Below are 15,506 nucleotides of genomic sequence, written 5' to 3'. Positions count from 1 at the left end.
AGAATGACTCTCCCCAGACACAAGAGTATATATATATATAAGAAGATGTTCAGATAAACAACCTTGTTTTCCAACCCAGTACACATCTAAAACCTCCTTTTCAGTGCAAATTATTATTACCTCCACCAAAGAAGGAGATTATGTTTTCATCAGTGTTGGTTTGTCTGTCTGTCCGCCTGTGTGCAAAATAACTCAAAACGTTGTGGACAGTATTTGATGAAACTTGCAGGAAAAGTTGGTAATGACACCAGGAACAGATGATGAAATTTTGGTAGTGATCTGGGAATTTTTATGGATTCTTGAAGGGTTTTTCATTTGTTATATTTACTTTACATGAAGTATTACAATGTTACGCTCTTTGATTATCTCCCTTGAAAACACGTTCATCGTTTCAACGTAACCTATGTTGGTGTTGCTGTATTTAAAGTTTATTTTTGTTTCTCTATTAGTAATTTTACTGACATATCTATCTTAAAACGAGCTGCTTGGCGGAGGTCTGCGCTCTCCGAGTGCTTTTCCAGTTACTTTATTATTTCATTTCATTATCGATGTAAACACAGTTTCGTCTTCCATGCCATATATTTAAAAAAAAAACCTAAGATCTCTTCGTTCAATCCAACTCTCCCTCTTTTTCCCTTCTCCCTCTCATTATCATTAATATTTTTTCACACTGGCAGCCTGAGTTTTTGCCGTTTCATGGTACGCCCGGGCATATGGTGTAATGGTTAAAAGCGTAGGCTACTAACCCCAAGATTGCGAGTTCAATTCCAGGCAGTGCCTTGAATAAATAATAATAATAATAATAATAATAATGATGATGATGATAATAATCATAATAATAATAACATCAGCAAAAAAATACCTTAGGAATGAGAACCTAAGGTTGGGTTCAAAATTCTGCCAGGACACCTGATGAAGGCTGGAGAGTAAATCAGCCGAAACGCTGAGGTAACAACAGACAATATGAGGACACATATCTGTCCAATGTAAATAATGGAGAGATCCTTTATTTGCAAACAGATAGGGGCTAACATCAGGAAGGACATCATCATCATCTTCATTTAACATCTGTTTTCCATGCTGGCATGGGTTGGATGGTTTGACTGAAAACTGGTAAGCTGGAGAGTTGCACCAGGTTCCAATTTGATTTGGCATGGTCTCTGCAGCTGGATGTCCTTCCTAACATCAATCACTTCAAGAGTGTAGTGGGTGCTTTTTTGTGTGTGCCACCAGCACAGTTGCCAGTCACACAGCACCGACATCAGCCATGACAGTGAGATCTCACTTGGCTTGACAGGTCTTCTCAAGCATAGTATACTACCAAAGATCTCAATCACCTGGCACGGGTGCCAGTTATGTGAAACTGGCATAGACTATGACTATGGTCTCACTTGACTGGACAGGTCTTCTCATGCATGGCATATTGCCCAAAGTTCGAGGGTGCTTTTTACGTGCCAGTTACACAACACTGGCATTGGCCATGACTATCATCTCATTTGACTTGATGGGTCTTCTCAAGCACAGCATATCGCCAAAGGTCTTGGTCACCTGTCATTGCCTCTGTGAGGCCCAACATTTGAAGATCATGCTTCACCACCTTGTCCCATGTCTTCCTGGGTCTACCTCTTCCACAGGTTCCCTCCACCGTTAGAGTTCACCACTTTGTCATACCAGTGCAGTTGTTTCTTTTGTACACCACATCTGATGCCTCTTATGCCCAACTTTTCTCTCAAGATGCTTACACTCTGTTGTACATGCACGCTGACATTACACATCCAGCGGAGTATACTAGCTTCATTTCTTGCAAGCCTACACATGGTGGTCACAGCACATGTTTCACTGCCATGTAGCATCACTGTTCATACACAGACATCCACAAAACAATGCCTCAATAACATATCATTCTAGCCTATGTCTGTGGGGGAAAACAGACGTAAAATGAATGAAAAAATATTTGATATAAATAAATTTAAAAATGGAAAAGAAAAAAACTAGAATGTAAAGGAATTTGTGATGATTGCCAAAAGGCAGTGAATAAAATATGTAAATGTTTGTTTGGGTGTTCTGCGATATTTTATTAAAGATTGGACACTTACAGGAAATATCCAAGTGAAAAAATTATGAAATTGTTTGTAACATTTAAATAAACTGATTTAATCATCATTTAACATCTGTTTTTCATAGAGATGGAAGAGAGATTCTGTCTTTCTCTTTATCATTGTTTTACTTTTTTCTTTGTCCATGCTTTCATAAGGTACAACATGTCTCATATCTTACCACTTGTTGCACTCATTTCTTATGCTCCATTCACAACAACAATCACTAAGTTTTGTTTCTAGAATTATGTTTTTTGTTTTGCTTATCAAATACTGAGATGTAAAGGCAATTTTAAACATGAATTCTTCAAAATTTGTCAGGGTTCAGTCAAGCCCCGTACACTTTTAAGGACCTGTTAATTGATACTTCTAATTATACACATACCTAGATGACTCTCACACACACACAGTCAACACACCAGAAGGATGATAACATCTCCATAAGCAAACATTCTTCTCTAACAACTAGACCCCTTCAATATTACAGAGATGATATAATTTTATAGTCTACCTTCTCTAATCATAAACAACTAAAACCCCTCAATGTCACTACAAATATTGGGTCACACAATCTCTGGGGAATGCTTGTGACTGCTTTACAATCCCCACCCCACCACCACCACACACACATTGCCAAAACGTCATCATTAAGACCAGATTTCCTATTCAGGTTCAGAAAATACTTTGTGTCTGATCTCTTGTGGGTAATTTTTTAAAACTCAAGTGTGACTTGCATCAGAATATGTGTTGCAGTGGATGATGTGAATTTAAAACTTTTGAATTAATAATTTAATAACCATAATAATTCAAGCACTTACACACACACACACACACACACACACACACACACACACACGTGAATGTTCAGATTCACCACATTAATCCACTTTTGTCTCTCACTTTTAGAACTAGCTCGAGATTCTCTAAACAAAACAGGAAGATATCAAGTTGTGAGTGGAATTATGTCTCCTGTCTCAGACTTTTATTCCAAAAAGGTCAGTGTGCCATTTTTATTTTTACCATTGCCTAAATTCAACATCTATTTTGTATATATTATGAGGACCTCTTAACTGTTTTTATTTTGCTTTTATTTATTTTCACTCCTTAATTTCCAACAAGCATTGGAATGAATTTGCAAACTATATACCGTATATGCTGGTGTATAATCTGACTGGGTGTACAAGACGACCCCCATTTATAAAGTGGGTTTTGAGCTATACTTGCTGTACAAGACTACCCCAAGCTTTTGCAGGAAATAGCTTGGGTGCCAAAGGCATGAGATTCATAGCTAAGGGAGTCCAGTGAGCGTAGCTTCCCCAGTGACCCTCAAAAGCCTCTGTTTTTGTTGTGCTTCACTGGCATTCTAATTGTGTTTCAATCAGTAAACTTTGTATGCAGTCTTGGTTGTTTAAAATTTATCAAGTTTTTTAACCCCTTAATTTAATGTAAGATTTGAGCCACACACTGATGTGCCTTATCCCCAAATTGTTCATGGTACTAACACTGCATGTTGGACAAAGTGATGATGCGCTGGCGAGAAGAAGAACAATTCCTGGAATGCAATTGGAGGAAAAAGACGGTGTGCACACAACACAACTGCAAAACCTGTTGCACCAAGTCCTTAATTGCCGTCAAGGTTTCTGCATGGTCTGCCACATTGGTTGATGAAGAATCCCAACTACTTTTAGATGAAATGATAGCTACACCCTTGTCAGCAGAGAAGGGAGGCCTGGAGAACTCCAGGTTCTTGTCCACAGATGTAGCTATCTGTTCCAGTGAGTTAACCTCCTTCATTTGGCACTAAGATGGACTGGACGTTGGATGGCAGTCAAGAGAAAAATAACTATTTCATGAACAAATTTTCTTCTGTTGAGCCGTTGGCCCAACTCACGAATTCTGCGTAAAAACTTTGTTGGGGTTCTTCTGTCTCCCAAATATTTGTCCTCTAAGAGTGTGTGAAAGTGGCTCTTGGAGGACTTCTGCCTTTATGCTGTCGTAGGAGGCGTTGGGTGGTATGTCTGTGATCAGGTCTCTGATGATGAGCACTAATGGCGAAGGAATTCCACTCAGCATGATGTGCAGTTGCTGCTGAGCCAACTGAGTGTTATTGGATACGAAGTATGATTCCAGCTGGGCAAGCCACATCTTAGGACAGCCATGATAGTGGGGCAGAGTGATGTGATTCTCTTCGGCGAGAAAAACTGAGTCGTACCTGATTAAGGGGGAAAAAAATAGTGAAGTATGGAGCTTGTAACGAAACAGTTCACATGTAGCAAACACACAGACACAATGACGACAGTGTGCTCCCCGCTAAGCTGTATCGTAATTCCACAAGGTTCTCTTCGCATTGTTTTCAAACCGGTAAAAAATGGTGTTTATAATCCAATCAGATGAAGAAAAATGAAATCCTGAGTTAGAATCTCAAAAAAAGAGGAAATCGGTTGGAAAGCAGATGACATAATGTTAATAAAGCACAACTAATATAGTAAGTGAAATGATGGCAAATGCTGAAGCTACCGTTGTTGCCATGAAGAGAAGACTGCACGTAGTTTGAAGAAGAAATGGCTGTAGACTGGTGGTAACAGCTATCATCATCCTCATCATCATCATCATTGTTTAGCATCCGCTTTCCATGCGAGCATGGGTTGGACAGTTTGACTGGGGACTGGCAAGCCAGGAGGCTGCACCAGGCTCCAATCTGATCTGGCAAGGTTTCTACAGCTGGATGCCCTTCCTAACACCAACCACTCTGAGAGTGTAGTGGGTGCTTTCTACATGCCACCGGCACAGGGGCCAGTCAGGTGGCACTGGCATTGACCATGTTCGGATGGTGCATTTTACGTGCCACCGGCATGGAAACCAGTTCCTTGGGCAAGTGCTTCTTGTTTGTCCACTCACTTGTATAATGATATATATATATATATATATATATATATATAAATATGTGTGTGTATCATCATCATCATCATCATTTAGTGTCTGCTTTCGATGGTGGTACGGCTTGAATGTTTTGATTAAAAACTGGTAAGCCAGGGAGCTGCTCAAGTTCCAATCTTATTTGGCAGAGTTTCTACAGCTGGATGCCTTTCCTAATACCAAACCACTCCAAAAGTGTAATAGGTGCTTTTTACATGCCACTGATATGGGGTTGGACAAAATAATGGAAACATCTTCAAATTTCAAACAAATTTATTTTAATATGGGGTAGGACCACCTTTGGCAGTAATTACACCTTGAATTCTACGAGGTATGAACTAGTACAAAGTTTGAGTTGTTTCCAACGGAATTTTTGTCCATTCTTCAGCTAAAACAGTCTCCAGTTCTTGTAGTGATGAGGGTGGAGGATATTGACTCCTTACTTGTTTTTCTAAAATGCACCATAAATGTTCAATAATATTGAGATCTGGAGACTGTGATGACCAGATAAGATGTTCGACTTCACTAGAATGTTCCTCGTGCTATTTAGTAACAACTTTAGTTGTGTGAATTGGTGCATTATCATCCTGAAAGATTGTGTTTCCCTCCGGAAACAGTTCTGCAACCATAGGATGAATTTGATCAGATAAAATGCTTAAATAGTCTTGACTATTAATTCTTCCATTGGGCTTGCAGATTTCCAAGATATAGCCCCTCAAATCATCACAGATCCTCCTCCATGTTTAACAGTTGGAAGAAGGCAGTTTGGGTCAAATGCTTCTTTTGGGTGTCTCCACACGTATACTTGGCCTGTGGTCAGAAATAAGGTAAAGGATGACTCATTCAAGAAAATAACATTCTTCCACTATTCTAGGGACCAATTCTGTAGGTTTTTAGTCCACACTAAATGCTATGCAATGTTTGTTTTTGCAAGTAGTTGTTTTCTGATTGCAGCCCTCCTGTGAAATCCAGCTTTGTGCAATTCCCGGCGAACAGTTTTTGTGGAAACTAGGTTCTCGAGGTAGTCATTAAGCTCTGCAGTAATTTGGGGAGCTGTACTTTTGTGATCCTTTTTAACAATTTGCATATGAGTCTGACAGGCCCTATCTGAAAGTGTTTCCCTCTTTCTCAAAAGCTGTCATTACTTTTGAGATAATACTTCTTGATACAACAAACATTTCAGCTGTTTTCATTACGCTAGCACCTGCCATACGAACACCAACAATTTGACCTCTTTGTAAGTCTGATAGATCTGTCGTTTTAATGAATTTTAATTACCTTTTCCTGATGATATCTGAAAAGAAACAACAATTTTAGCAAAACATATTAAGCAACACTAATAATAAATTTAAAAAAAACAAAAATAAACAAGGTTTTGACAGTTTTATAGATATTTCAAAATTATGATGCTAGGTGTTTCCATTATTTTGTCCAACCCTTGTATATATATATATATATATATATATATATATATATATATATTACAGAGGCATCAAGCTGTTAGATCAGGTTATGAAAGTTACGGAGAGGGTCATAGCCCAACTAATTAGGGAGCGAATCAATTTAGATGAGATGCAGTTTGGGTTCGTGCCAGGTAAAAGCACTACTGATGCCTTATTTCTAGTGAGACAGCTGCAGGAGAAATACCTAGCTAAGGATAAACCTCTGTACCTGGCTTTCGTTGACATGGAGAAAGCCTTTGACAGGGTCCCCCGATCCCTTATCTGGTGGTCAATGAGGAAACTTGGGATAGAAGAATGGTTAGTGAGAGCTGTGCGAGCCATGTACAGAGATGCTGCCAGTAAGGTGAGGGTTGGAAATGAGTACAGCAATGAATTCCGGGTAGAGGTAGGGGTCCACCAAGGTTCCGTCCTCAGCCCCCTCTTATTTATCATAGTCCTCCAGGCAATCACAGAGGAGTTCAAGACAGGTTGCCCCTGGGAGCTCCTCTATGCTGATGACCTTGCCCTAATTGCGGAGTCACTATCAGAACTAGAGGAGAAGTTTCAGGTGTGGAAGCAAGGTCTAGAATTGAAGGGCCTTAGAGTCAACCGAGCTAAAACCAAAATCCTAATAAGTAGGAAGGTAGATAAAACACAAACCCCTTCAGGTAGATGGCCCTGCTCAGTATGTAGAAAAGGAGTAGGTAGTAACTCTATAAGATGTACCCGGTGCAAGCTATGGACACATAAGAGGTGCAGCAACATCAAAGGCAGGTTAACTAGCAAGTTAGTTTTTGTTTGTGGCAGATGTTCAGGTGCAATAAAGACTGTAAACAAACAGGAAACAACTTCTATCTCATTCCAGGGTGAAAAACTAGAGGTAGTCGATAGCTTCCGCTATCTGGGCGACCAAGTTAGTAGTGGGGGTGGGTGCGCTGAAAGTGTAGCTGCTAGAATAAGAATAGCCTGGGCAAAGTTTAGAGAGCTCTTACCCCTGCTGGCGACAAAGGGACTCTCACTCAGAGTAAAAGGCAGACTGTATGACGCATGCGTACGAACAGCCATGCTACATGGCAGTGAAACATGGGCTGTAACTGCTGAGGACATACGTAAGCTCGCAAGAAATGAAGCCAGTATGCTCCGTTGGATGTGTAATGTCAATGTGAATACCCCTCAGAGTGTAAGTATCTTGAGAGAAAAGCTGAACATTAGAAGCATCAGTTGTGGTGTGCAAGAGAGACGATTGCGCTGGTATGGACATGTGGTGAGAATGGATGAGGATAGCTGCGTGAAAAAGTGCCACACCCTAACAGTTGAGGGAACCCGTGGAAGAGGTAGGCCCAGGAAGACCTGGGCTGAGGTGGTGAGGCAAGACCTTCGTACATTGGGCCTCACCGAGGCGATGACTACTGACCGAGACCTTTGGAAATGTGCTGTGCGTGAGAAGACCCGGCAAGCCAAGTAAGATCGTTGCCAGTGCCCTTGGACTGGCTCTTGTGCGGGTGGCACATGAGATGCACCATTTTGAGCGTGGCCGTTGCCAGTACCGCCTGACTGGCTCCCGTAGGATTTTCGAGTGAGATCGTTGCCAGTGCCCCTGGACTGGCTTGTGCGGGTGGCACATAAAAGACACCATTTCGAACGTGGCCGTCTTCGTGCGGGTGACACGTAAAAGCGCCCACTACACTCTCTGAGTGGTTGGCGTTAGGAAGGGCATCCAACTGTAGAAACTCTGCCAAATTAGATTGGAGCCTGGTGTTGCCATCCGGTTTCACCAGTCCTCAGTCAAATCGTCCAACCCATGCTAGCATGGAAAGCGGACGTTAAACGATGATGATGATGATGATGATGATGATGATATATATATATATATATATATATATATATGACATAGCTATGCACAGGCATGACTGTGCAGTTGAGAAATTTGATTCCTACCCATGTGGTTTCAGGTTCAATTCCACTATCCATCTTGGGCAAGTGTTTTTTACTATATCCCTGTACCAACCTAACAACAAAAGCTTTGCAAGTAGATTTGGTAGATAGAAACAGAAAGATCCCTTTGTGTGTGTGTGTGTGTGTGTGTGTCTGTGTCCTATTGTGTTTGGATTATGTCCTTGTTTTAAATGAATGTCACCATCAAATACAGGTGAATGTCTTTCATTTCTAATCCTCTGTGAAGTCATGCGCAGCCTTTGTGCTGTTTGTATTCAAAGGACTCTGAAAACTATTACCTTTCTTGGAAACAGCAGGCAAGGATTGGTGACAGGAAGGACATATGGCAGTGGAAAAATCTGCCTCAAGTTATTTTGTCTGACCATGCAAACATAGCAGAGCGAACATTAAATGGTGACCATGATAATGATGATGATGATGATGGTAGTAGTGGTGGTGGTGGTGGCAGTGACGACGATGGTAGCAGTGGTGGTGGTGATTATGATTATGATGATTGTGTAAAACGTATGCACACCCAATCACACATATACAAAAGCTTCTACCTAATGACTGTAAAATTTCTCTTTCAGGGGTTGGAGAAAGCTTCTCATCGCTGTGAAATGGTTCAGTTAGCATTAGAATCAATGGACTGGGTCAGGTATCAGTATAAGAAATTTCATTTAGATTTTCTATTTTTTCTCTCCAATATTCTCTTTATTGAGGGTGGTGATATGGCAGAAGTAGAGCAGCAGTCTAAGTGCACTGCAGTGATCAATTTTCCCCTACAACATTCTGAGTTCAATTTTGGCTGGTGTCACTTTTGAATTTTTTCATTTCTTATTTTCCAGTGGGATTTAGAAAATTAGTACCAGTTGTTATATATTAGTTTTAAATTTTAGCTCAATGCCAGTAATCTTGGGGGCAGAGGTAAGCTGATTACATTGAAACCAATGACAAAGTCGACCTTGGTGGACTTTGACCTCAGAATGTAAAGATGGACAAAATGCCACTAAGCCTTTTTCTCACTGTGCTAATGACATCTTGCCTTCAAATCTAAAGTCTTGTGCTTTAGTGGTGATGATAGTGAGAAGAGAATTGATATGCACTGCCACTGTTAAATCTCTGTTGGATGAAGAATAACTTTAAAAAAAGAGTCAGAACTTCACATTGCCAACCAATGAAACACATGTAGGAAGTTGAAAGGAATAACAATAGAAATAATTATAATTATTGCTTTATTTCAATTTTGTTGGTATACTAATGCAACAGTAATTACACAGCAGCATTTGGGTTCAGAATAAAGTTTTGAAATAGAAAAAGAATTCATCCACAGAGCACAGCAGATCTTTAGGCGATGTTCTAGTAAGTTCTGTTTCTTCATGATCGCAAGTTATCTCCCTTGCACTACTCTGTTAACTGTGCATGATTAGGAACTCGTCACACTTGTAAATGGTGGTCTTCCCGAATGTGAAGCAGGAAGTTTTCTTGCTGTGTTGTTCTCTGTGGTTCATAATAATTCCTGACACTTGATACGTTCTGTTCATTTTGGTATCTGTTTAATCTATGGATTATGTTACCTGGAATAGGGGTCTAGCAGGATAACTCTTTGAACCAGACCTAATCTTGAGGACAAAGTTTATATAAACGTGTTTGTGAATACAGATTAAGAACTATAACATTACAAACACTAACCATGATAAAAAAGAAACAAGCTTCGATTACATGATACCAAGTTAAATATATTAATATATATCATTTACTGCTTGCATCCTAGTTTTAAGATAGGTGACCTGTATACCTATGTGTTCTGAGATGTAACTAAAATGACTCGAACAGTATCCAACTGTAAAATACTGCTTCAGTAGACTTAAAAAAATATTACTGATCATGGTGAATGATAGAATCACTTTTAAGTATATCCCAATAGATTTTCTAAAGAATTCAAAGGCTACCACTGTAAGTTACAGAATTTTGTATATGAATCTGTCTATGTAAACAATGCAATCATAGATAGAAAAAATAGGTAATGGATATATATTGATATTTCACGAATCAGCACCAAATCCAATCCATTAAATATTCCTGAATGCTTAAAACACCCACTTAGTTTAGGGGTGTAACACAATGCAACATTGTAACTTGCAGTGTTGGCTTTGAATTCCATAGAAATAAACTAGCGTGAGAATATCACTCTGCTAACATGAAATGTAAGACACAGTATTAACTTATAAACCTTGAATATTCTTGCTAGTATTGCAAGGGTTGCAAAACGAAATACTGTGATATATGTTATGGGAACGTCCATATGTATTTGTGTGTTTTAGAATGTCAATTTGATGGTTTGTTGCGGCAAAGTGATATTTATTTGACAGATTAGTCTGCCTACCTTTTGTTGTTCGTTGACAAACCAAGAAAATAGAAGTTCATAGTTTACAGAAAATGCTGATTAGATCATAAATGGGAAAGCTCGTTTCCAAATTGATGAAAGTTTTAAACAGTTTATTTTATCTTTTACTTGTTTCAGTCATTAAACTGTAGCCATGCTGGGGCACCGCCTTAAAGAATTTTAGTCGAATGGATTGGCCCCAGCGCTTCTTCTTAAAAGCCTGGTACTTATTCTCTTGATGTCTTTTACCAAACTGCTAAATTATGGGAACATAAACACACCAGCACTGGTTGTTGAGTAATGGTGGTGGGGGGGGGGACAAACATAGACACACACACACACACACACACACACACACACACACACACACACACACACACGATGGGCTTCTTTCAACTTCTGTCTACCAAATCCACTCACAAGGCTTTGGCTGGCTCCAGGTTATAGTAGAAGACTCTTGTCCAAGATGCTACGCTGTGGGACTGAACCCAGAACTATGCAGTTGAGAAACAAACTTCTTACCACACCTCCCTACTCTGGATACAATGAAAAAACTAACTCTATTTTGAATGTTGTCATGTATGAACAGCAATGCTCCATGACCATGAAAGGTAGGCTGTGAATGGAGAGGATATGCAAATGCTAGGAAGAAATGAAGTCAGCTGCACTGGATGTGCAATGTCAGTGTGCACATACAAGAAAGTGCAAAGGTGTGGACAGCTGCATAAAGAAGTGGTAATTACTAAATGTAGATAGAACTTATAGGAAAAGGAGATCCAGAACGACATGGGATGAAGTAGTTGAGGTTGACCTGCAGATGTTGAGCCTCAGGGATGAGATAACAATGGACTGACATGATTTTGTCCATATGTTGTACTTGAGAAGATTTGGTCAGAAAAAATGAAGTCCAGTGAACCTTCCCCCATAATTTATCTTCTAATACCCACCCTTCTATCAATCTTCTAACTAGAGCATAAGTGCTCTAAATTATCCCCCAACACTTTATATCGTCTGCTTATTACTGCTACTTATTACCTCCTCCTCTTCCTCCTTGACACACTCATAATTTAACCCCACCCCACCCTGGTCTTCCCACTCACCAAGACCACATTTACCTCATCTCCAACCCTTTGTCTCTTTCTTCTCACACTCTCACAAACCTTCTGACTTTGAATCCTTATTCTATTCACCTTCTACCTCACTGTCTCTTTGCTCTCTTGCCAACTGGGGAAGCCATTTGTCTCCTCTGCAGCAAGACATCTGCACTTGTCCCTTTATCATACTTTAACCTCTCAACATCTGGTGTAAAGCTACTTCCCTCAATACTACACCTCCACTCAGTTGAGGGCTCTTGTCTGGCAAGTTACCTGCTGACCTCACTAGAGCCACTGTCATGGAAAAAACACCCAGAACATTCTGTAGAGGGTGTTGATGGAGAAGCTATGCTAAAGCAGACATCGGAGCTTGAGGCAATCCTCTGATTTGTTTCCCATCAAACTGTCCAGTCCATACCAATATGGAACACAGACATTAAGCAATGATGATGATGATGATGATGATGATGATGACAATGCCAACAATCCACACATGCTAATCTTGAGCAATGCAGCAAACGTATGCAATAGAAATTGGCTGATATGGAAGCACCAAAGAGATTGATGAGACTCTCTTCAGTCTGAAACCATTCAGCCCATACATATATTCTTTGAACTATTTAGTCTCATCATTCATTGTCCTCATCTGGTCACACTGCTTGTATGAACTTGTACGTGACTGTGTTGCCATCCACTTCTATTGTTGATCATATTCGGTAAGTCAGAGGGATTGCAGTTTATGTCATCACCTGCTTGATTTAGGTCTTGGCAAAATAGAATAAATAAGCTTAAATCTAAACAGAACAATCAAAACATTATCTGGTACACTTATTCTGGCAGCAAGATTCATAGAGGCATCAACTGCGAATCTGAAGTCCTACAACCACTTAGATGAGCTGGTGCAGTTGTGGACTCATTGATCAAGGATGTTGGGCACCAGCAATATCTGTGCAGAGGAACAACAGTTCAGACCTTTATGTCTCTTGTCCTCTGCTCTATAGTTGTGAGACTTGGACACTGTCCAAGGCCCTTAGGAGCTGCTTCAACTCCTTTGGTACTTGGAGACTCCACAGGATTATAGGTTACCATTTGTTGGATTTTGTATCTTACCAACAATTCTGCTCAGAAACTGGGATGCACCCTGTTACTTGTATGATTTGAGAGTGCCATCTCAGACTGTTTGGCCAAGTTGCTTGATTTTCTGAGTTAGAGACCCTACTTACCATGTTCTCTTCAGTGAGGGTTTGGTTGGGTTGATGGCTGACCATATGGCACCTGGTCATGTCAGACGAGGTATCTTGTGGGAACAGAACTGGGATTCAGGTTGCCCAGAAGAACCCCCAGAATATATCGACAAATGGTGAATGCAGCAATGCACCGCAACAGTGCATGTCCTTTCCCTTTACCTGACCTGACCTCACTGCGTGGTTTTTGTTTTACCATTTTCACTAAAGATCCAATATTAATTCCAAACTAACCAAAATAACTTTTTGTTTTTTTTTTCATTCTTTTGTTGTCTCTTGTATTCTTTTTGTTATTCTTTATTTAGTCTTTTTTTGTCTTTTCATATTTTTCTTCTTTCTTTCTTCACATTTCTATCCATGTTAGGTTAGACACATGGGAAAGTGAACAAGACAAATGGACAGAGACTCTCCATGTCTTGGAGCATCATAGTTCCAAACTACGTACAGTTGACAGCAATGCTAATATATCTTTAAAAAATGTTTCGAAAGGTAAGAACTATCTGAATAGGATTTTAACAGTAATAACTTTTAAATCAATCCTTTTTTTTTGTTTTTCAGAAGCGTTTCTACAAATTATGCAGAATCTTTTGTCAACACTTTAAATTTGTTTTACTAAAGTTTATTTAGAACAGCAGACTAATAATGTCAGTGGACTTTAAATTCTTCCTACCAATAATCTTTACAAAACCACTAATGTTTACAGACTGTTAGAATATGAGGATGTAAGGGGGTGGAGGTAGTGGTGTTTTCATAAATAGCAGATGTGAGACGTAGAAGCAGGCATAGCTTGTATAGATGTAGATGTAGAGTAAACTCTAGGTAATACTGATTTCCAATGGCACTGTCACTGAGTGCAATTCTTAGAATGCCTTTTCAATCATTGTCCTGTATTATGTTGAAGGTAAAATCTACAGAGAAGCTTGCCTCAAATACTTCTCTATATGGAAAACTACCAGATTCTACACCAGAAATGGATAAAAAATGTTGGATTTTATATGATGTTTAAATTCAGCTTCAAGAGAGAACCATTTGTCACTCTTGAATGAGTACGATTTGGTAATAAGAGACTGTACTCTAACAAATTGTTGAAGGTACCTATATAGTTGTGAGCAGACATAGGCGTTCTCTCAATTTGTTATCTTATGATATGATCCAATGGCCCATAGAGAATGTCATGGCTGGAGGGAGCTGCACCAACATTGTTTGTACTCATTGTCATCTTAGTAGACTGGAGCAATGTGATATTAAGCACCTTGTTCAAGGACACACTGTGCCATCTGATCCACGAATTGAACCCACACCATTATGATTGTGAGCCAAACCTTCACTTCATATATTGTAAATCACCTAAATACAACATTAATTGGTTATACATGTGCAAACAAGCACACTTGGGATGCCGGATATATTCCTCAAATGGACTCATTCAGAAAAAAAAAAAATTCTTTAAATTATATACACATTCAGAGTGTCATATCTTAACTCTATATTGTGTTGTCGTTCCTGGTATAGCGAGAATAGCCAAAACATAATTTCTACCAGATTCTCAATAAAGTTATAATGAACCACACACACACATAGAGAAGAAAGATATGCTAAAAATAGACAAGAGATCTTGTTGCAGCTTTTGTAGTCAAGTGTGTTTGTGACTCACTTTTAATGGTTTACCCCATAGCTGTTGTTTATTTTCGTTTTTAATCGAAAATATATAAAAAAAGAAGATTTATTTACAATTACATGAGCATGGGATGAACCCAGCACTTCATCTGGTAAATGAGCAAGGCCTAGATTCTTTACAGATGAGGAAATTATTGATGATGTTTATTCTTCAGTTGAAGAGTCTACCCTTAGGCAGGCAATGAGAGTGATTTGGACAATGAGACTGGAGAATGTGATGAGGAAGGTAGTGATTCGGGTGAACAAATAGTGTGATTTGGACAATGAGACTGGAGAATATGATGAGGAAGGTAGTGATTCGGGAGATGGGCTCATTATTGTTATTCACCTGAATTTTTTTTTGTGATTCCATCCATTAGTTTACCTCCAATCATTGCTTTTGATTTGTGTATGCATCTATTTATTTTTTTTGCTCAAAAGCCCAGGTGGAGGAGAAAGTTAGACTCAAGGGATTAAAGTGTCTTGTTTGCTTTTTGGTACAACTGAGAAGAAGAGGAAGGTGTCTGAGATTGAAAGGTGCAAAGAAATGAGAAAGTTATCCGTAAATTGCGTAGCAGACATCAATGCTTGCAACAGTGTAGAACCCAATAAAGGCACCCAGGGGCGGATGTTAAACTTAGCTATGGATTAAATCTACTAATCCAAGAATAGGAACTGTCACTTTTGCAGGCCTTCCAGAGGCAAGATCTGAACCTTGTTGCCCCATATAAAACTGA

General features: G+C 39.5%; 1 protein-coding gene across 3 annotated transcripts in view; it reads left to right on the top strand.

Annotated features, from left to right (window-relative positions):
* Window positions 1–15,506, top strand: part of LOC106870756 (nicotinamide/nicotinic acid mononucleotide adenylyltransferase 1) — a 39,239-nt gene that overhangs the window by 10,474 nt on the left and 13,259 nt on the right. For all 3 annotated transcript variants that reach the window (XM_052975170.2, XM_014916952.3, XM_014916951.3), the window contains 3 exons: window positions 3,003–3,091; window positions 8,980–9,047; window positions 13,478–13,602. In XM_052975170.2, the coding sequence (XP_052831130.1) occupies window positions 3,003–3,091; window positions 8,980–9,047; window positions 13,478–13,602 (282 nt within the window). The remainder of the gene's footprint in view (window positions 1–3,002; window positions 3,092–8,979; window positions 9,048–13,477; window positions 13,603–15,506) is intronic.

This window comes from Octopus bimaculoides, chromosome 2 (genome assembly GCF_046866305.1).
Source record: "Octopus bimaculoides isolate indiv1 chromosome 2, ASM4686630v1, whole genome shotgun sequence".
Classification (NCBI taxonomy): domain Eukaryota; kingdom Metazoa; phylum Mollusca; class Cephalopoda; order Octopoda; family Octopodidae; genus Octopus; species Octopus bimaculoides.
Note: the sequence above shows the minus strand (reverse complement) of the source record. Positions and strands in the feature narration are given on the sequence as shown.